This window comes from Astyanax mexicanus, chromosome 22 (genome assembly GCF_023375975.1).
Source record: "Astyanax mexicanus isolate ESR-SI-001 chromosome 22, AstMex3_surface, whole genome shotgun sequence".
Lineage (NCBI taxonomy): Eukaryota > Metazoa > Chordata > Actinopteri > Characiformes > Acestrorhamphidae > Astyanax > Astyanax mexicanus.
The window spans coordinates 17,599,565-17,622,322 of NC_064429.1; the positions used below are offsets into that span (position 1 = coordinate 17,599,565).

The 22,758-nt window shown below is 39.1% G+C and overlaps 1 protein-coding gene across 5 annotated transcripts; it reads right to left on the reverse strand.

Annotated features, from left to right (window-relative positions):
- Nucleotides 1-93: 93 nt before the first annotated feature.
- grsf1 (G-rich RNA sequence binding factor 1) lies at nucleotides 94-22,364 on the reverse strand. 5 transcript variants are annotated; one of them, XM_049470822.1, is made up of 23 exons: nucleotides 22,327-22,364; nucleotides 16,272-16,659; nucleotides 15,123-15,264; nucleotides 14,543-14,698; nucleotides 13,567-13,701; nucleotides 13,343-13,481; nucleotides 11,590-11,681; nucleotides 11,417-11,496; nucleotides 11,157-11,295; nucleotides 9,558-9,713; nucleotides 8,102-8,236; nucleotides 7,878-8,016; nucleotides 6,400-6,497; nucleotides 6,233-6,312; nucleotides 5,937-6,078; nucleotides 4,882-5,037; nucleotides 2,648-2,782; nucleotides 2,424-2,562; nucleotides 1,872-1,963; nucleotides 1,705-1,784; nucleotides 611-746; nucleotides 421-473; nucleotides 94-314 (listed from the first exon to the last, which is right to left on the reverse strand). In XM_049470822.1, the coding sequence occupies exons 2-22, from the start codon at nucleotides 16,500-16,502 to the stop codon at nucleotides 421-423; spliced, it is 2,655 nt and encodes an 884-aa protein (XP_049326779.1). In that variant the 5' UTR covers nucleotides 16,503-16,659; nucleotides 22,327-22,364; the 3' UTR covers nucleotides 94-314. The 5 variants fall into 5 exon arrangements, with proteins under 5 accessions (XP_049326779.1, XP_049326780.1, XP_049326777.1 ...); XM_049470823.1 differs by having other exon boundaries at nucleotides 6,400-6,491; nucleotides 16,272-16,662; XM_049470820.1 differs by having other exon boundaries at nucleotides 16,272-16,662.
- Nucleotides 22,365-22,758: the final 394 nt, after the last annotated feature.

A 22,758-nucleotide genomic window follows, 5' to 3' on the forward strand; every position in this document is an offset into this window, starting at 1 on the left:
AAGCTGAGACTACAGTTTTTATGACCCATCATGCTGAAAGAATGTAATGCGGTTTGCTAAATTTTTATGTACTTGAGGAAAACAGCTCATCAATAAAGATTTACTATATATTTATTAGTTCTATGGCACAAATCTTTTACAGCATAACAGTACTGATTTTATTGTAATGAAGCTATTATTGTGAAGATCTGACTCTAGAATAATGGACAGTATACCACATAAGGAACGCATTCTGAGTTTTGCAGTTTTAATGACAAATATTCAGCATAGATAAATAAACATTGCAGGTACTTTGGACATTTACACAGTTGTATCTGTAAAAGAAAAACACAATCCTTTTGTTAAGATAATTACAATCGTAGAAATGCAATTAATGAGTAAAAATAAATAATAAGGTAAAATAAATAATAATAAACTCACCTAGTTTCCTCCTGCTGTCTGTGAATTTAGGAACAATTCGATAGATTTGTTGTCTGGATTGGGAGGGGAAAAAAAAAGAAAACATCAGTTGTGTTTAGTCCAGTATGTGAGGGAAAGTGTGTGCACTCTACATGTGGGCATCAGATGAGCCACAGTTAATTGTTTATTTATTATGACTTGCACAGCTTACCTATACATTCTTTGTCTTTAGACATTGCTGCCAGTGCATCCTGGTGTGATCTGAAGTACACCTCAGCTACGCCTCGAGGTTGCCCATCGGGGCAATACTCAATCAGAACCTTCAACACCCTAATTGGGGAGAAAAACTGAGAAACCAAAAATGTTAATATATATTCTATCATTATAAATGGCAATTCAAGCTGTAACATGCACACTGGTGTTCAAAATCTTGTAATATTTATTAGAAGAAATGAGAAAGTTAATACTGTTTGAATTCAGTTTGTGTACAAATTTAGTAAGTAGTAGGCTGAAATAAATCGAGTACACAAGAACTGACAAATTCAGAACAGTTAAAAAATATTAATATAATATTTATAATTTATTAAGCGCCATATTCATTTAAAGAAAAAAATACTTTTTATTAATAGTCCATTTAAAAGGTGCGTCTTGTTGTATTACTAGTTTTCTTAAAAGTCGATGTAGGAAAAAAAAAAAAAACATACAAGCTAACAGACCTGCCAACCTTAAAATCAGTTTTATCATAGCAGTTTTTATCATAATAAAGTCTGATTTTTTTATATATTGTGAATTTTTGTTGGAAAAAGTAAACCCAAAAGTAATTAAAGCCTTAATTTAAAGACTTGAAGATTTTCTATTATATGTACTTCTAACAGTAGAGTAAGTTACAAACTTATATAAAGGCCCAGTCATGCAATAAAAAACAAATACAGTAATATACTGTGAAACCATCAGAATCTTGAAAAATAATATAATATACATTTTGGGTCCTATTGTCCAGCTTTACCATTCAACATTCCATCATTCCAAGGCCAAAGAACAGTATTTTTAAACTGCATGTAGCCACTCTTTACCGCAACCAAAGTAACCTTTTTACAAAAGTACTTGACACATATAACTTACTGTTAATGCAGTTTGGGGCACATTTAATAGCTAGTTAGTTAGCTATTAGCTAACTAGTAGCAGTCAGTTTTTACTATTAAATTTTATTTGAGGTGGAGGACCGATCCAGACACACTAAAAAGTCTGAATGCAGTTACAATTTTCTTTTCTATTCTAATCACAAAGCTTTATTATAAGACTTACATTTACTATGTCTCCTGCAGTGGCTTGATAAGGTAGCCCTCTCATGTTAACATGGTGTATCGGCTCAGAGACACTGTTAACTAGAAGGGAGAGTAATGGTTAAAAAAATATGCATTACATGTATTAAATATCAAAAGCCAAATTAGTTATTTCAGTATCAAACTCACTTCTTTGTGTGTGGAATGTAGTGTCTGAAGCCTCTTTACTCACTCTGCTGTACTCGATATCGCTCCTTTTGCTGAGGAACACCTCAATGTACCTGGATTTTAAAAAGGTGACCATTAGAATTTTCACAGTAAAATTAGTGAAGGGCAATAATAAAAGTTTATCTACAGTAGAGCAAATGTAATATGAATAATTATTTCAGTGTTCTCTTTATTTTTTTGAGCAGTGTAGAAAACATGTCAAATCTGAAGTCTCAGACATGTGTGTGCGACTTAAGGACTCAAACTTGAGTCCCCATCTCTGCTAGACAGACAACATTCTTTGAGGAAAGTGCCGGCTCCCAAGCCTTGAAACATCAGCAAACAGAGGCACGTGCTCTCTAGCATCACAATGGACGCAATCAGGAAGGCAGAGTGCAATCTACCCACCCAGATACAAGATCAACTGTACTAATAATTATCATTATAAAATAGCACACACCTATTCTGCTGTACCCCTTTAATTAAAGTGCAGTATCTCAGTAGAATTAACAGAAAACCATGTTATAATCTGACCTTTTCCCAATGTAACCTTTGTCCCTCTGCAGAGCTTCAATAGCCGTCTCCTGGTTGGCAAACTGTACATACGCATTGCCTGATTTCCGACCTCTGTTGTCCAAGACAAACGTTACTCCATTCTTCACAACATCTAGTCCTGAAAGCAGCAGCCAATGTAAAATGTATCAGAAAATACAGTAAGAGTGTTTCAGTTCGAAGGCAGTACTGTAATACTGTCTCACCTGAGAAGAACTCTAGAACATCTTCTTCTGAGCAGTTAAATGGAAGCCCTCGGAGGCAAACCACTCCGTCTTCACTGTGACTCCTGTCTAAGCCCTTCATTATGGCTTCAACATCTTGATTTGTTACTTTATACACTGCAACCAAAAACATAAAGAGGTCAGTTATAAAGGAACAATGTCTATAATTCAAAATTTTCCATCTGCCAAGACATACATTTCACATTTTGTCTAGTCCTTGTTAAGTATAAACTTACTGGTGCCATGCCTAATGGCAGGTGCAGGCTAGAGGGTCTGTTCACAGCAATGTTCATGTCTTGCCATAGAAGCTTAATAGGATTTAGGTCAGGACTTATCTGGGCCATTTTAATGTATGAATACTATTTTATAGAAACCATTACACTGTAGCTCTGGAGGTATGTTTAGGGTCAGTGTCTTGCTGAAAGGTGAATCTCCTTCCAGTCTCAAGTCCTTCACAGCCTCCAACAGATTTACCTGTTAAATTTCGTATAGACTATAAAATACTTCTCCTGACATATAAATCCCTCAATGGTCTGGCCTCGCATTAACTACAGGAACTCCTTACTCCTTACAATCCGCCACGTTCACTCCGCTCCCAAGACGCTGGCCTGTTATTAGTCCCGCGTATTAGGAAAAACTATGCAGGAGGAAGAGCTTTCTTTTATAAAGCTCCCCAACTTTGGAATAGCCTCCCTATTAATATACAGGACTCAGACACACTCTCAATCTTTAAATCTAGACTCAAAACATTTCTATTTGCTCAAGCTTTTGAGTAATGTCTCATTACAATTTTCTTCCTCTACAGCTTATCCAGCATATATAAACCCTGTCCTAATCATCTGCTTTCTCTTTCTCTCCCCATGTCCTGAGCTGCTGCTGCCAAGTGCCCATCCCACTCCAGCAGAGTTTTATAAAACCATTCTAACCCCTTTTTCTTCCCTCCCCTCTCTGTTCTCTCTCTCTATCTTTCTCACATGTGCTGAGACGCCTGGCCGGCCGGTCGGCCTGGATGTGTCCGTCTGGGGTTCCAGCTTTCAGGAATCAGCCCTGTCCTTCTACTCATCTGAATTATTACACAACCCTTCTAACTCTTGCTTTTTGTTTCTCTTCCTTTCCTTTCTGTTTTCTCTATCTATCTCTTTTACATGTATGGAGATGCCCTGTTCCTGATGTTCCCAGCCTGGCTCTCCACTGCCCGCTGTGTTGTTCTCCGGCTCTGCAACCCTGCACTGATTAACATTAGTACACTCAGTATCTGTTTCTGTATTAGCCATAGCTCTATAGTTTGTGCCAATCACATTCTTATATTCATAAATTAGTACCTGTTATATTAGCCATAGTTCACATTAATTCTCTGTACTGTTTTGTTCTGTTATTTGTTTGTTGTTTGTACTGAGCGGGTCAACCCGAGTAGGATGGGTTCCTCGGACTGAGTCTTGGTTCCTTCCAAGGTTTCTTCCTCTTAAAGGGAGTGCCACTGTGTCACCATAAAATTGGCATCTCTGTGGTGCTGCTCATAAGAGGCATGGACCTGTTTTTCCTGTAAAGCAGCTTTTTGACAACCTTTGTTGTTAAAAGCGCTATATAAATAAAATTGAATTGAATTGAACTTTCAGGAAGAGTTGCTCTGTATTTAGCTCCATCCATCTTCTCATTAACTCTGACCAGCTTCCCTGTCCCTGCTGAAGAAAATCTTCCCCAGAGGATAATGCTGCCACCACCATGTTTCACAGTGGGGATGGTGTGTACTTTTCCTCACCATATAGCCCTTTGCATTTAGGCCAGAAAATTTAACATTGGTCTCATCTGACCACAGCACCGTTTCCACATGTTTACTGTTACATGTTCCTACATGGCATATGACTTTCTTTCAGTTTTTTTTTTATTGCTGCTCTTCTGTTCAGTGAACAGATTCTCCCACCTGAGCTGTAGATTTCTGCAGCTCCTCCAGAGTGACCATGGGCCTCTTAGCTGCCTCTCTGACCAATGCCGGATTTTATTTAGGGGTTTCAGGGTAAAGGGAGATAAAACTTTTTGCTAGTAACACTTTTAAGATTTTTATTTGATTAAAATTGTGTTTAAAATTTGATTAAACATTTTCGCTCCACTTTCTTTCTATTTTGTGCACAAAATACATTAATTTAATTTACTTCACAGACTTAAACTAAATTTGCAGTTCTGTATTGTGCTTTTTAATGACGCTTTTTTTGATTTACCTTCTATGTAGCGAGATCCAATGTACTGCCCGTGTCGCTCCATGGCTTTGGAAAGATCCTTCTCATCCTCCAGCTCGATGAGGGCTTCTCCGTTTGGCTTCCCAATTTTATTATACATAAGATGGATTCCATTTACACCACCACGAATCTGACACTCTGCATGAAGAAATTAAGTCATATCATCACTGATTCAGTACAGAAATCTGTGAATGACATTTGACGACTAACACAAGAGGCCTAAGACTGGTAGCTTGACTTAAATTTACACTGACATAAACGTTTTGGGACAAGGCATTGTATCATGTCCCATAACATTTGCCTTGTCCAATAAAAGCTAAAGAACACTGCACTGCCCTACAGGATGTGGGTGTGGGACCTCCTGAATGTGGATTTGAGTTTTGCCAGAGTTGCGCACATATTTTCTAACCATTCTGCTCCAAAGACTAAGCAGGTACTAAAAAAAAAAAGTTTCAGCACTTCAGACACCCGAACACCGGGTGGGATAAAGCATATATTTACCTAGAAATAAATCCTACAGTTTCTAACAACTGCAGCAACATCACTCTCCAGTGAGGATTTGTGATTAATTGTGGAAAAAATTAAGAATCACTCCTTCTAAATTTCTTCTGTGACTCGTTTAGTGCTTTATTTCTCAATTTTCAGTCACAGACCCGCGTTCTGAAGTTTAACACAGTGTCTGCCAGTGTGTGAGTAACTCTTCGGCTGTGTGTACATGAGGTCAGAGTGTGATATGAACGCATGGGCGTTACTCTAGTAATTTTCAGTAGAACACTCGATTATTAAAATATTGTACAGATGAGGCCCTAGACAAATTTTAGGTACACACAGTGGATTGAGGAAAGTTAAATGCCTTTACACATTCAGAAATAGGATGTCCCATCCATCTGCTACCCACTATCAGGCCATGCTCTAATTTACAGAGGTGTGGACGCTACCAAGCCATGCCCTGAGAACACAATTGTTATGATAATTACACTTTCTACTATTCCATGTCTTTAACAGATCAGTGCATTATTGAGGTTTTAAGAACTTACCAGAAAAATACTTCACCAAGTCCTCAGCAAGACACGACCACGGCAGACCCTTGACACGGACGACGAAGACTTCCTTGGTGTCGGTCTCCTGAGGGGGTGTATGCACTGGAGAAGGTGGGTCCTCATCTTCTTTGCTTGGTGCCTTAAACAAATCAATTAAATGTACATATTAATAAGTTATATAAACAGGTTTGAGGCTATAAACGTGGGTAACCTCAGTCCAACATGCATCAGGAGTGCTTACTTTTATTTCATTTATTTATATTCTAAACACAAAGCTTTATATTAAAACTCACGTTTATTATGTCTCCTGCGGTGGCCTGATTAGTTAGCCCTCTCATGTTATCATGGTGTATCGGCACAGAGACACTGTTAGCTGGAAGGGAGAGTAATGGTTAAAAAATATGCATTAAATTTATTAAATATCAAAAGCCAAGTTCAAATATTTCAGTAACAAACTCACTTCTTTGTGTGTGGAATGTAGTGTCTGAAGCCTCTTTACTCACTCTGCTGTAATCGATATCGCTCTTTTTGCTGGGGAACACCTCAATGTACCTGCATCTTTAAAAGATATCCTTTTAAATTTTCACAGTAAAAATTACTGAATTAATTTACAGTAGAGCAAAGTGGTTTATTTTCAATGAATTCAGCTGGTTTACATGGGGAGCTAGTGTCCCTTAAATAGTTTTTTTATTATTATTATTATTATTATTACTATTATTTTACTATATTTTACTATTATAGTCAATAAACCCACCCACTCTAGACACCACGAGGGTGTGGACAAGGCCTCCTCCTATACATGTAAAATTAGCCACCACCTGTTCAAAATTCTAAGTCAAGTCTCAATTTTTGGTCGGGCGAGACTTCGTCAAGTCTCAAGTGTTTGAGGAGTGAGACCTGGTCAAGTCTCAAGTCTTTGGTCAAGTCTCAAGTCCTTGTGAAGTCAGACTTGGTCAAGTCTCTAGTCTTTGTGGAGTGAGACCTAGTCAAGTCTCAAGTCCTTGGTCATGAGTCCAGTCAAGTTAAGTCTTTGTGGAGCAAGACTTGGTCAAGTCTGAAGTCCTTGTGGAACGAGACTTGGTCAAGTCTGAAGTCTTTAGTCACGAGTCCAGTCAAGTCTCAAATCTTTGTGGAGGGAGACTTGTTCACGTCCCAGACCTGGATGAGATCCTCAGACTCATTGTGAAACCATATGCTGGTACAGTGGGCCTTGGGTTTCTATTGATGCATGACAATGCTAGGCCTCATGTGGCTGAAGTGTGTCAGCAGTTCCTGACACAGGAGGAGATTCCTCAGAAGAATATCTGCCGTCTCATTAGAAGAATGCCCAGGTGTTGTAGGGCGGTCATACAGGCAAGTGGAGGCCACACACTACTAAGCCTCATTTTAACTTATCTTGAGGAATTTCCACTCAAGTTGGATCAGCCTGTCATTTGATTTTTCCACTTTGATTTTAAATATGATTCCAAATCCAGACCTCCAGGGGATAATTTTGATTTACATTGATCATTTTTATGTTATTTTGTTCTCAGCGCATTCCACTATGTAATAAATAAAGGTTTTCAACTAGAATAATTTATTGATTGAGATCTAGGATGTGTTATTTTAGTGTTCGCTTTATTTTTTTGAGCAGTGTAGAAAACAAGTCAAATCTGAAGTCTCAAACTTTTGTGTGCGACTAAAGGACTCAAACTTGAATCCCTATCTCTGCTACACAGCCAACATTCTCTGAGGAACGTGCCGGCTCCCCAGCCTTGATACATCAGCAAACAGAGGCATGTGCTGTCTAGCATCACAATGGACATAATTATAAGTACAGTTGATCTTGTCTGTGGGTAGATTATTATTATAAAATAGCACACATCTATTCTGCTGTACCCCTTGAATTAAAGTGCAGTATCTCAGTAGAATCCACAGAAAACCATGTAATAGTCTGACCTTTTCCCAATAAAACCTTTGTCCCTCTGCAGAGCTTGATTCGCGATCTCCTGGTTGGCAAACTGTACATACGCATCGCCTGATTTCCGACCTCTGTGGTCCAAGACAAACTTTACTCCATCCTTCACAACGTCTAGTCCTGAAAGCACCAGCCAATGTAGAACGTATCAGAAAATACAGTAAGAGTGTTTCAGTTCAAAGGCAGTACTGTAATACTGTCTCACCTGAGAAGAACTCTAGAACATCTTCTTCTGAGCAGTTAAATGGAAGCCCTCGGAGGCAAACCACTCCGTCTTCACTGTGACTCATGTCGGAGCCCTTCATTATGGCTTCAGCATCTTGATTTGTTACTTTATACACTGCAACCAAAAACATAAAGAGGTCAGTTATAAAGGAACAATGTCTATAATTCAAAATTTTCCATCTGCCAAGACATACATTTCACCAAAATGTTGAAGACGCCACTTTTAATTAATGAAATTCTTCCATAAGTTGCACCCTTTGCTGACACAGATATGCAAATGCACAAACAAGACCCGTCTAGTCCTTGTTAAGTGTGAACTTTCTGGTGCCATGCCTAATGGCAGGTGCAGGCTAGAGGGTCTGTTCACAGCAATTTTCATGTTTTGCCACAGAAGCTCAATAGGATTAAGGTCAGGACTTATCAGGGCCATTCTAACATATGAATATTATTTTAGAAAAAACATTACACTGTAGCTCTGGCTGTATGTTTAGGGTCAGTGTCTTGCTGAAAGGTGAATCTCCTTCCTAGTCTTAAGTCTTTTGCAGCTTTCAACAGGTTTTCTTTCAGGAAGAGTTGCTCTATATTTAGCTCCATCTATCTTCTCATTAACTATGACCAGCTTCCCTGTCCCTGCTGAAGAAAAGCTTCCCCAGAGCATAATGCTGCCACCACCATGTTTCACAGTAGGGATGGTGTGTTCAGGGTGATGAGCACTGTTTCTTTTCCTCCCCATATTGTGGCTTCCATTTAGGCCAGAAAGTTCAACATTGGTCTTATCTGACCACAGCACCGTTTCCACGTTTACTGTGTTCATACACGGCATATGTCTTTCTTTCAACAATGTTTTTTTTTTTTATTGCTGCTCTTCCACAAATGCCAGATTTGTGGAGTGCACAACTTATATTGTCCTATGAACAGATTCTCCCACCTGAGTTGTGGATTTCTGCAGCTCTTCCAGAGTGACCATGGGTCTCTTGGCTGCTTCTCTGACTAGTGCTCTCCATGCTTAATCTGTCCGTTTGGATGGACTATTGTCATGTCTTGGTAGGTTTGCAGTTGTAGAATACATTTTCCATTTTTGTATGATGGATTGAACAGTGCTTCTGGTATGCTCAAAGCTTGGGATATGTTTTGATATGTTTTTTATAACTTAAGCCTGCTTTAAACTTCTTCTCCACAACTTTAAAACCATGTATCCTTTTTGTTCCACTTCACACTCATGTGCTACTTGTGTTGGTCTATCACTTAAAAAAAATCATTTAAGTTTGTGGTTGTAAGATGACAAAATGTGAGCAAGGTGTACTCCAGGATATAAGTTGGGAATAACTGCTATAATACAAGTAAAAATGCACCAAATAAATTAAGTTACTTCACAGACTTGTTCACCAAATTTGTAGATCGGTATAGTGCTTTTTGATGACGCTTCTTTGATTTACCTTCTATGTAGCGAGATCCAATGTACTGCCCGTGTCGCTCCATGGCTTTGGAAAGATCCTCCTCATCCTCCAGCTCGATGAGGGCTTCTCCGTTTGGCTCACCAACTTCATTATACATAAGATGGATTCCATTTTCACCACCACGAATCTGACACTCTGCATGAACAAAAGAAGATGTAGGACGTTGACACGAAACATCACTGATCCGGATTTCAGTTCATAATCCACTTTGAATATCAAACCACAGATCCTACCCACTCTAACAAGCACTAAGAAATCAATATGTTATTAAAAAACAGAAATTAATTCTGCTCTGAAATACAGTTAGCGTCGCCGGTTAGCCATTAGCCATTGCAGCTAATATCCGACGCTACGTGTCAAAATAAAAGTCTCCTGCGCAACCAGTGCAAAAAGATTAGTCTACAGCCCTGTATTTAATATTAAACTTTTTGAAAAATATTTAACAAAAATTTTAATATTTAATAAAAAAAAACTATTGTGTGTTTGTATATAGTATTTCATTTACTTCAAATGCACTTGTGTATACTCTTTAAAGGGCTGTGTGGTCTATTTCAGCCTCATTGTTTAACATTATTTATAGTTCTAATATTAAACTAAAAGAGCCCTTTTATCAGTATTTGTATCGGTATCGGCAGTTTTATATCAGTTTTATATCGGAATCGGATCGGAGCTGAAAAAAGTGGATCGATCCATCACTAACTGCACTGCCCTACAGGATGTTGGTGTGGGACCTCCTGAATGTGGATGGGATTTTTGGCAAAGTTGCTTATCTGTTCAAACTGACAGCAACACTGGTCACTAGTGCTGTGCGATTTTCATGATTACACTGGATAATTTGAAATCCAGTTTTAATGCGATTTTCAAAATGGAATAATCGCGATTTTTACATACAGACATTTTATCTTTTTAATCTAAAATATTTTAAAAAGCTACTAATTTCTGAAGTGGTTATCTGTCTTTCCTTGGTTACTGGTGCCTCCCACAGACTAACACGCACATATTTTCTGACCATTCCGCTCCGAGGACTGAGCAGGTATAAAAACCTTCCTGCACTGTTCCAGGACTTCAGACACAAACACCCAAACACCTGGTGGGATAAAGCATTTTTAGCATATTTATCTAGAAATAAATCCTTGAGTTTCTAACAACTGCAGCGACATCACTCTCCGGTGAAGATTCATGCTTAATTGTGGAAAAAATTAAGAATTACTTCAAAGTTTTTTCTGTGTCTCGTTTAGTGCGTTATTTGTCAATTTTCAGTCACAGACCCGCGTTCTGAAGTATAACAGTGTACTCTAAGTAATTTTCAGTAGAATATTCGATTATTAAAATATTGTACAGATGCAGCCCTAGACAAATTTTAGGTACACACAGTGGATTGAGGAAAGTTAAATGCCTTTACACATTCAGAAATAGGATGTCCCATTTATCTGCTACCCACTATCAGGCCATGCTCTAATTTACAGAGGTGTGGATGCTACCAAGCCATGCCCTGAAAAAAACTATTATGATAATTACACTTTCTGCTATTCCATGTCTTTAACAGATCAGTGCATTATTGAGGTTGTAAAAACTTACCAGAAAAATACTTCACCAAGTCCTCAGCAAGACACGACCACGGCAGACCCTTGACACGGATGACGAAGACTTCCTTGGTGTCGGTCTCCTGAGGGGGTGTATGCACTGGAGAAGATGGGTACTCATCTTTGCTTGGTGCCTTAAACAAATCAATTAAATTTACATATTAATAAGTTATACAAACAGGTTTAAAGCTATAAACTTGGCTAACATGCATCAGAGTGCTTACTTTTATTATAAAAAAAAAAAAAACAACTTACATTTATTATGTCTCCTGTGGTGGTTTGATAAGGTAGCCCTCTCATGTTATCATGGTGTATCGGTACAGAGACACTGTTAGCTAGAAGGGAGAGTAACGGTTAAAATATATATATTTAAATTAAATGTATTAAATATCAGAAGCCAGGTTCTGTTTTTTTAGTATTAAACTCACTCCTTCGCGTGTGGAGTGGAGTGTCTGAAGCTTCTTTTCTCCTTCTGATGAAATGGATCTCGCTGTTTTTGCTGGGGAACACCTCAATGTACCTGCATTTTTAAAAAGATGGCCTTTAGTATTTTTTACAGTACAGTTATTGAAGGGCATTAATAAAACCATTATATTATTATGACTACAGTGGAGCATTGTGGTTTATTTCCAATGATTTCAGCTGTTTTACAGAAGTTACTTTGACTTGAATCAGTTTAATGAGTATTGTTTCCCATCCTCCCACCCCACCATTACTCACCCTCCCAACCCCACTTCCACCATTACTCACTCATCTTAGCAGCATTCCCGCAGTTATTTAAAAAGTCTTAAAATGTCTGAAATCAAAATCTGGGGAATTAAGGTTCTACATTATCTTGAAATTACTGTACATTTGCTGTAGGTATTAAATTTTCAGATGGTGCTTTTTCTACCAGTGGGAAAACACAGTGGCCTATCATAAACATCTAATCCGGGGAGAGAACTAGCTAGCTAACATACTAACTTTAGCGGCGAGCTAGCTAACATACTAATTTTAGCGGCGAGCTAGCTAACATACTAATTTTAGCTAGCTTAATCAAGCTAGCTTACATACTAACTTTCGCGGCGAGCAAGCTAACATACTACCTTCAGCAGCGAGCTAGCTTACATACTAACTTTAGCGACGAGCCAGCTTACATACTAACTTTAGCTAGCTAAAGCGAGCTAGCTTACATACTAACTTTAGCAGCGAGCTAGCTTACATACTAACTTTAGCAGCAAGCTAGCTAACATAGTACCTTCAGCGACGAGCTAGCTTACATACTAAATTTAGCGACGAGCTAGCTTACATACTAACTTTAGCACCAAGCTAGCTAACATACTAACTTTAGCGCCAAGCTAGCTAACATACTAACTTTAGCGGCGAGCTAGCTTACATACTATTTTTTTTGGCGAGCTAGCTAATATACTAACTTTAGCTGTGAGCTGGCTTACATACTTACTTTAGCTAGCTAAAGCGAGCTAGCTAATATACTAACTTTAGTGGCAACTGGCAAGCTAGCTAACATACTAACTTTAGCGGCGAGCTAGCTTACATATTCATTTTTTTGGCGAGCTAGCTTACATACTAATTTTAGTGGTGAGCTAGCTTACATACTAACTTTAGCAGCGAGCTAGCTTACATACTATTTTTAGCGGAGAGCTAGCTAACATACTAACTTTAGCGGCAAGCTAGCTAACACACTAACTTTAGCGGCGAGCTAGCTAACACAGTAATTTTAGCGGTGAGCTAGCTTACATACTAACTTTAGCTAGCTAAAGTGAGCTAGCTAACATTACCAGGGATAGAACTAAGGTCTTAAAAAGCATTAAAAGTGACTTCTAAAACAGTGCAAGAACCCTGTTTTGACACCAGTAAGGTGTGTAAAAATGCATAACTCCTCCTATACATGTAAAATCAGCCACCAGCTGTTCAAAATGTCACCACTGCAGCAACACTACACAGCTCACATGCTGTGAGGAATATGTCGGATATATATCTTTGATATATCAGCAAACAGAGGCATGTGCTGTCTAGCATCACAATGGACGAAATGAGGGAGGAGGAGTGCCATCCACTCAGAGAGAAGATTAACTGTACTAATTATTATTATTATAAAATAGCACACATCTATTCTGCTGTACTCCTTTAATTAAAGTGCAGAATCTCAGTAGAATACACCAAAGACCATACAAGTCTGACCTTTTCCCAATGTAATCTTTGTCCCTCTGCAGAGCTTGATTCGCGATCTCCTGGTTGGCAAACTTTACAAACGCATCGCCCGTTTTTCGACCTCTGTGGTCCAAGACAAACGTTACTCCCTCTTTCGCAACATCTAGTCCTGAAAGCACCAGCCAATGTAGAACAAATCAGAAAATACAGTAAGAGTGTTTCAGTTCAAAGGCAGTACTGTAATACTGTCTCACCTGAGAAGAACTCTAAAACATCTTCTTCTGAGCAGTTAAATGGAAGCCCTTTAATGCGAACCACTCCATCTTTAATGGGACTCATGTCTGAGCCTTTCATTATGGCTTCAGCATCACGATTTGTTACTTCATACACTGAAACCGAATACATAAGACCGTCAGTTACAAAGGAACAATATCCTTAATTCAAACCTAATTTTTCATCTTCATAGACATACATTTCATGCAAAAAAAAAAAAAAAAAACATTTGTAGATGCCAGTTCTAAGTTGCTGACAATTCTTGTCAATGAAAAATTTAATTCAATTTTATTTATATAGTGCGCTTTACAACAAAAGTTGTCAAAGCAGCTTCAGAGGAAATAGGTCCAAGCCTCTTATGAACGAGCACCAAAGAGATGCCAATAAGTGTGGTGAAAAGAGTTGCGAAAACACCCTAAAATACCAAATCTTGGAACAATGGCAACCATATGTAATCTTAAATAAATTGCTAGTACCTGAATGTTAGCGATCCATTACAACTGTCTGACTGATGATACTAGATAATTAGCCTTGCAGCTCCAGTGCAAAATTAAAGAAGCAAATGTTTGGCAGTACACATGGGATGTTTGGCTGTCTGACTGCATTAAGGGTAAGTGGAGCACGGAAAACTGCTGTGCTGTACTTTCATAAGGACAGTAGACACAATTTATTATCCCTCACCAAACACCAAAATGTGCAGTGGCAGGTGTACTCCAGGACCAGGGTTAAGGATCACTGCTCTAATACTGCTTTAATAGTAAGTAAAAATGCACAAAATACATTAAATTACTTTACAGACTAGAACTAAATTTGCAAATCTTTATTGAGTTTTGAGCAAAGTAGACAAGTAAGATCTATTAACTGTAGGTTAATGCAACTCTGATTCTCTGTATTTAACAAGAATAGCTAACATATAATAACTTATGTTTTGTGCAGACAAACATTTCTTTGATTTACCTTCTATGTAGCGAGATCCAAGGTACTCCATGTGTCGCTCCAAGGCTTTGTGAAGATCCACCTCATCCTCCAGCTCAATAAAGGCCTCTCCATTTGGCTTCCCATTTCTATCATGCATTAGATGGATTCCATTTACACTACCACGAATCTGACACTCTGCATGAACAAATGAAGACGTATCATTACTGATTCAGTACAGAAACCTATGAAAACACATTTGAAACAATGAAGCCCAGGACGGGTAATCTTGGGCAAGAAACGGTCATGTCCAACAGAAGCTTAAGAACACTGCATTGTCCTACAGGATGTGAGTGTGGGACCTCCTGAATGTGGATTATAGATATTCTGTCAGAGTTGGTTATCTGTTTAAACTGACATGTTTAGCCAACAACAACAGTCACAATCAGTACCACCCATTGCACTGTTCACTGCGGGTGGTAATGCCTTCTATGACATATTCCAGGTGTGGGCGTTACTAAGCCATCCCCTGAGGTAACACTTGTGATAACTTCATATTCTGCTATTCCACGACTTCTGACACTGTATCAGTCAGTAGATTAAGAATGTTTTAAACGCTTACCAGAGAAAAACTTCACCACGTCCTCAGCAACACAAGACCACGGCAGACCCCTGACACGGATGACGAAGACTTCCTTGGTGTCGGTCTCCTGAGGGGGTGTATACTCTGGAAGAGGTGGGTACTCATCTTCTTTGTATGGTGTCTTAGACAAATCAATAAAATGTATACATTATACAATGTATAATGTGTATTTTTTACACCAGTAACCAGCTCAAAGTAGCTCCACAGTTCATTGGTAGAATTCTGAGGGCCCTGTTCATGTAGCTTGCTATCAGTTACCAGAGCCCTGAGAGAACACAATAGGTCTTGCTCTCTCTGGGTGGGTAGATGGCGCTCTCTCCCCACATCACTCCAAAGGGTGATGTCGATCAGCACAAGACGTCTGTGAGCTGATGTATCAGAACCGTGTCACTGCGCTTTCCTCTGAGCCAGCTGTGATGCTACTGGGTAATGAGTTTAAAAAAGAGGCAGTGGATGACCTGACATGAATCAGAGGAGGTGCTAGTCTTCACCCTCTTGGTGTTGGAGCATCACTAGTGTTAGGGGGAGTCCTAATGAGTGGGTTGGGTAATTATAACTAATAACTATTTTATAATGTATCGTCCAAACAATAATGTTGTCATTTTAAGACGTTTTATGCCACTGATTGGATAATTTAATAGCATAATAATACAATTACATAGTTTTTAAAGAGTGATATTTTAATTTTTAATAATATTCAGACATTGAATTGCCGTAAAACATTGTAAAATATACTTTGCTGTTTTTAGAGACAACATTTCGGGCATTCGTGTTAAAATGCTCTTCTTGCTGAGAAAAACAATTAATTACTGTGTACAAATGTGTACATTACACATATATAAGTCTATTATGTTAGTGTCTTGACAAGCTTATTCTTTTAATAAATAAAATTATAATTAAATAAAACAAAACCAGTGTTTTGCAGTTGACATACAGGCTCATTTACATTTTAATAAGTAAAATAATTGAGTTTATGCGAATATACTGTACAATAAGTCGATAATGTAATTATTGTGACAGGTTTACAAGCAAATAAAACATTTTACAGTGAAAATAAGAAATTAAGAATTACTAGATCTGGATAAGACTCAGGTACCTTGACTTGACCTGAACATGACCTAGACCCACCTCTGAGCTCAGGGATCTCCTCTGTAAGGTCCAGGTGAGCGTGGTGCTGGGGTTCAGAGCAGGCTGTATAACCCATGTGTGTTTCTCTCTCCGCACTGTAAACTTTACAGGGCCCAGTCCTTCTCCTCCACACACCGCTGCTCTGGGGGTCCTCCTAAACCCCGCAGACCCCCTCTGTCCACAGCAGCGCAGGAGGGACTTTACCAGCGCTGTCCTCCCAGAGACAGACATTATAAATGTACAGATATACAGCTCCTAATCCTCCTCCCGGCTCTCACAGTGACCGTACACTGGCAGAGGACAGCAGGAACACACGCTTCTTCTTCTTCTTCTTCTTCTTTCAGGTTTATGGCGGATGGCAGACCAACTGAAGGTGCATTACCGCCACCTACTGAGCAGGAGTGTGAAGTGTGATTTCGGGAAGTGACATGGCCAATAATCAGTGTTGGGAGTAACGGCGTTAAAACTAACGGCGTTACTAACGCCGTTACTTTTTTTCAGTAACGAGTAATCTAACTAATTACTATGACTGTAACTATAACGCCGTTACCATTTCCGACACCCCGTTACTGCACGTTACTTTAGCAGCTCTATGAACTTTTTTTTTTTTATTTCGCTTTGCCCTGGTTAACCCCTCCTCTGTCCGGTGAACTTGAGCTTCTGGCCGCTGTGCCTGTGGTTTGGCGTGGTGAAGTGAGGCACAATTGTGACGATTTGCTGCTCTAATCAATTCAGTGATTGCCGTGGACAACCCAAGTTCCGAATTAAGGACGTTAAGCTCTTTTTAGCTGCTCCGGTTTTTGTGGTGCTGCTGCTTTCTATTTTAGAGCTTAGATTCTCTGCCCGAATCCCACCTGACCTGAGGACCGACCCGAAATCAGGCTCCTATTTTTATTTTATATAAAGCTCTGGTGTGATAATCACAATGTTGCTAAGTAACCAATTATTATTGTTCACTAAAGCGAACGAAATAGCGAAAATTGAAAGTGAAAAACATTTGTGTTAACTGAATCTAATAAAAACGGTAATTAAAAGGAAAAACATAACTATCTCGAACTGTATTTTGTGTTTATAAAACTAACTAAAACGAACTGAAATTACTGATAGAATACCCTCATTTTTGTGTTTAATTTATTTATAAGCGCTGTTGTACAGCGGAGTTGTACAGCGGGAGTTGTTGTGCCGAGCGCGCGGCACTCGTGGTCCGTTAGTTCTTGTGTAAAGCGCTCGCGCTAGCAAGCCCACCCTAAAATGAACAGAAAAAATAAAAACAAAATAAAATTAAACTATAATAAAAATGAAAACTGTAATCACGTAGCTCTGGGCGCACGTGAACGCCTCCGCGTTTGACTTGCAGCATTGTGTGTAGCTGTTCTTAAAAATCATTTAAATTAAATAATAGTTCTATGCTTCTATGTTACAGTGTTAATTAACATAATTCTGATTATATTTCGCTCATTCAATCAGCCCGAAAACAGACAGTTTATGGGGCGGATCGGGTCAGGCTCATAATGACAGTTTATGGTTCGGGCTTGGGCAGAATGTGCACGGGCTCCGGCTGGGTCGGATTTTTTGGGCATGATCTAAGCTCTATTCTCTTTTGGTGAAGCTGTTATATTAATACCATTTTAACGGGCATTAAATTGTTGTTTTGTCCATTATTTTGTTTTATATATACATATTTCTTTTGAGTGTGGCTTGGTTTGTTAAATTTCATCCCCAGACGCGTTTTTCCGCTTTTTTCAGTATTACAAGTTTTAGTAATTTTCTTTGGTTGTGTGGAGAATTTCGTTTTATTTTTTTGAAATTCGTTAGATTGTATTTTTGTCAACATTTTGGGTTTATTTTCGTTTGTTATTTTTTGTTATTTTTCTAATAATAATAGTAAGTGCATAATTGATTTCCTTTTTTTGACGGGCGAATAATAAAAAGTAACGCGATAGTTACTTTTACTGGTAACTAATTACTTTTATAGTGGAGTAACTCCGTTAGTAACTCAGTTACTTTTTTGGAGAAGTAACGAGTAACTATAACTAATTACTTTTTCAAAGTAACGTGCCCAACACTGCCAATAATAAACAAAATGTAGGTGAAAGGAAATTCATAAATAAGTACATAAAAATAAAAGAAAGCAAACGAGAGAAAAAAAAAACTAAATTAAAATATAAAAAATATACCAATAGCTTTCAAATATTGAAAAAACAGTTTGTGAACCGAACCCATCCCTGCCCCATAAGAAAGCAATCCTGTCAAAGAAAATTCTTTGTGACCCTTGTGTTTAAGAGAAGAAAACAAAATTTTCCTTTGTACAGCATATTTATTGCAACAAAAAAGAACATGGTCCACGGTTTCCCTCTGCGGACAGTGGCGACAAAGCCCTGTGGAGTGTTTCTGTATTATTTGCAAAGAGGCATCCAGCATACTGTGACCTACTCGTGTGATGGAAGGTGTTTATTGAAATGATTCGTAATCAATGACGTGTGATGATTCATAAACAATGACGACTATTAATGATATTACTTTTTGTTCTATGCGATGATAATGTGTACTGTGAACATTTTACCCTCAGTGAGCTTTTCTGAAATGCTGAGTAAGAGTTTTCTCTATCTGGCGCCAGCAGTGTGTGTCTATGTGTGTATGTATGTGTGTTGAGGAATGCACGTCACAGCTGTTCTGTCTACAAGTTCTGGCGCCAGGGTCATCTTCCTTTCTGCTTGCAGTATTTTGAGGACCAGCCTGATATGCTCACTAAGAGATTATGTCATATCACACGTCAGAAGAAGTTGACGTGTCACAATGGTGGCACTGTGCCCATAATTGGTGAAGTAAGATAGAAAGGGTTGGGAGGATCTGAAAAGGTATAAAAGAGAGCATGGCATTTTTCCAAGGCAGGAGATCACTCTGTATTCATACGTGTGTCTTCTCAATAAATCTTGTTACTCATTCTGATCAAGACTCAGAGACTCTGAAAATTTCTTTCTTCCTGTCATTATTTTCCACCACACTCGGAGCCTTGTTAGTACAATTTCCTGCCTCCGACAGTACCCTCCACTCCCTCCAAAACCAACTCTCGGTTGTATTGCAAACAAATGCCTCCCCTTCGGTTCATGTTCCCAATTAGTCTGCCATAATGTTCTAACATGTTGCTTTACAACCACTCTTGCCTCAGCTTTGCTAAGAGGGATATCAAGGTCACATCTATTTTTCTTCAGGCATTGTTTAGCAGCTTTGTCAGCAGTCTCATTACCGTCCACCCCTACATGTGCTGGAACCCATAAAAACTGAACTAAAATAGTCTGCATGTGTAAACGAAATAATGCCTGAGATATTTCTAAAATTAGGTCTTGTCTACATTTAGATTTGCCAGACTGGATGCTTTGTAAAGCAGACAAAGAATCTGAACAAATCACCATCCTCATTGGGCAAACATCCTCAGCCCACTGCAATGCTAAAAGAATGGCGACAAGCTCGGAGGAAAATACAGATAGGTTATCAGACAGTCGCCTACTAATAACCACATGAAATTCTGGCACAAAGACCGCTGCTGATGTGGAACCCACAGTAGGATCCTTAGACCCATCAGTATACACCTGCAGAGTACCATAATAATTAAGTGCCAGATGTTGTTCTACCATAACAGCTGTACTTCCTGCATCACTCCATTTTTTATTAAGGAGGGAAAAATCAACACTAGGCAATGGGAACATCCAAGGTGGTACCACTGAAATAGGAACAGTACTGCCGAAAGCACGAGCCTGCAATCCCATTTCTGAGTTGCTCAGACACCCAAAACTCCTTGAGGGACCATGAAGAGGAGCACTGCAATCATGTAGAACAGACACAGCTGGATGGCTCTCTATGTGCCCCTTCAGGTTGGACCAATATACTGTAGACAACGCAAGTCTTCTTAAATGCAAAGGCATTTCTCCTGTTTCAACCTGTAGAGAAGCCACTGGGGAGGATCTAACTGCACCACAACACAATCTCAGTGCTTGTGCTTGAATTACATTAATTAATTTTAGGTTTGACTCAGCAGCTGATCTATAGGCCATGCAGCCATAGTCAAAAACTGATCTAATTAGAGCATCATAGATGCACAGGAGAGAGGAACAGTCAGCCCCCCAGTCACTTCCCGCCAAGCATTTAAGGACATTTAATCCTTTTTTGCATTTGTCTATGCTCTTCATAATGTGATGCTTCCAGGTCAATTTCGAGTCCATCCACAGACCAAGAAACTTGACTACCTTCACCTGTTCAAGAGTGAACACATCAAAGTGTTTTGATCTCTTAGAAAAATAGATGACCTGGGATTTAGCCACAGATAACTTGAATCCCCATTCATTTGCCCAGTGTTCAACCCCAACAATTGCCTCCTGCATCTTTCGCTTAACAAAAGATAGATTCCTCCCTCTCTTCCACAGAGCCCCATCATCTGCATACAAAGATTTTGCTATGTCAGGACTAACCCCAGAAAAGATGTCATTGATCATAATGTTAAATAAAATAGGGCTACAGACACTGCCTTGCGGAGTCCCATTTTCAATAGAATACACCTTAGAACAAGAAGTACCCACCCTGACCTGTATGGACCTATTCATTAAAAAATCCATTACCCAGTTGTACATCCTCCCTCCGATTCCGAGCACAGACAGCTTAATTTGCAGACCTTCTTGCCACAGCATATCATACAGCAACAACCACTTCTTTATGAAGCTGTGCCCTCCTGATATCTGCTTCTAAACCTAGGATTGAGTCCATTGTCATTCTGCCCCTACGAAAACCACTCTGATAAGGAGAAAAGCTATTCTGAGAAAGTAGGACAACCTTTCTGTTATCATGCGTTCCATAAGCTTACTTAAATGTGAAGTTAAAGAAATAGGCCTATAACCAGCTGTATCAGACAAGTCCTTTCCTGGCTTTCCTACTGGTACCACTATGGCCAGTTTCCAAGCTGACGGAAGTTGCCCTGCTGTCCAAACTTCATTATAAAAGTCCAAAATTATACTAAGAGATTTGTCTGTGAGATGTTTAAACATATCATAACAGATATTATCTTTACCAGGGGAAGTTCGGCCAGATCTCACTATGGCTTGTTTGAGTTCTAGTAAAGTAAGATCACTATCTAAAACACTATCAAACACCAACTTCTTATTTAATACCTCAGGGTTTTGTGCAAGGACTCTACTCCTGCAGGCCACCAGCTCACTACTTAAATTTGCAGATCCATGAACCTGTACAAAAGCTTGAGCCAGAACTTCTGCCTTATCCACATCAGTCACAGCTTCCCAGTCTCCCTTCTGTAAAACAGGAATCGTCCCAGTTTTCCTAATGCCCCTCATTTTCCTAATCATAGTCCAAATTTCAGTCACAGGAATGTCAGTCCCAATACTACTACAAAAGGACCTCCAGTACTCCTTCTTTGCAGATTTTACAGTTTTCCTGACCACAGCTTGAGCTTGTTTATAAATAATTAGGTCAGATGCCAATAAGGTTCTTCGCACCACACGGAGGGCAGTATTACGCCTTCTGACTGCTAAAGAGCATTCTGGAGTCCACCAGGGAACTGCTGCCTTCTTACCACCAAACTTCTTTACAGGTATGGATTCCTCAGCAGCTCTATACAGAATTCCACACAGCTCCTCATTACATTTATTTACATCTCCAGACATAGACCAGTCCAACAATCTGAGTTCAAACAGTTCAGAGAATTTGTTCCAATCAGCCTTATCAAAATTCCACCTATGCAAGTATCCTCTTGGTTCTGAAACAACCTCTGTTCCCAACTCACAAAAAATAGGATAATCGTCACTACCCAGAGAAGTAAAATGCACCACATCCCAAGTACTCATGCCAGCCAAATCAGAAGAAGCTAGTGTTAAATCAATAGCAGACTTGGAATGACTATTCATACTAAACCTAGTAGCCCTACCATCATTTAAGCATACCAGGCCCTCTTCCATTAAAAACTCCTCAACAGCCAGACCATTTCCATCAGTAACAGAACTACCCCATAGTGAGCTATGCGCATTAAAATCTCCACACCACAGTGCCTTACCCTGTCCTGGTCCTGCCATTGTCGACAGAACGTCTACAGAAAGTTTATCACACGGGTTATATATATTGACAATCTTGAATTTCCCACTCGTGCCCCATACCTCCACCACCAATGACTCAAACTCACTGCTTAAATGCTTAACTTTAAACTCAATTCCTTCCCTAATAAAAGTAGCTACACCTCCACCATTACCCTTATCCCTATCCCTTCGAACGACTACATAACCTGACAAAGTAAAACTTAAATGGGGTTTAAGCCAGGTCTCTTGCACACACACAATATCAGGTACACGTTTTCTACTAATCACAAATTTCTTAAAATCTTGTCCATTAGCAATCAAACTCCTTGCATTCCACTGTAATATTAAAATTCCCATTACGGGCCATCACTAGACTGCGAAGGTTGAACCCTCCCAGCAAGACTCGAGCTAAT

Bases quoted from the DNA above. Each gene is read 5' to 3' on its own strand.
- grsf1 (XM_049470822.1), bottom strand. From the start codon at position 16,502: ATGTCTGTCTCTGGGAGGACAGCGCTGGTAAAGTCCCTCCTGCGCTGC. The intron at 2,783-4,881 runs GTAAATCAAAAA...TTTTGGTTGCAG, and splicing joins TGGATCTCGCTACATAGAAG to TGTATAAAGTAACAAATCAA. The intron at 747-1,704 runs GTAAGTCTTATA...TTGGTTTCTCAG, and splicing joins CTGCAGGAGACATAGTAAAT to TTTTTCTCCCCAATTAGGGT.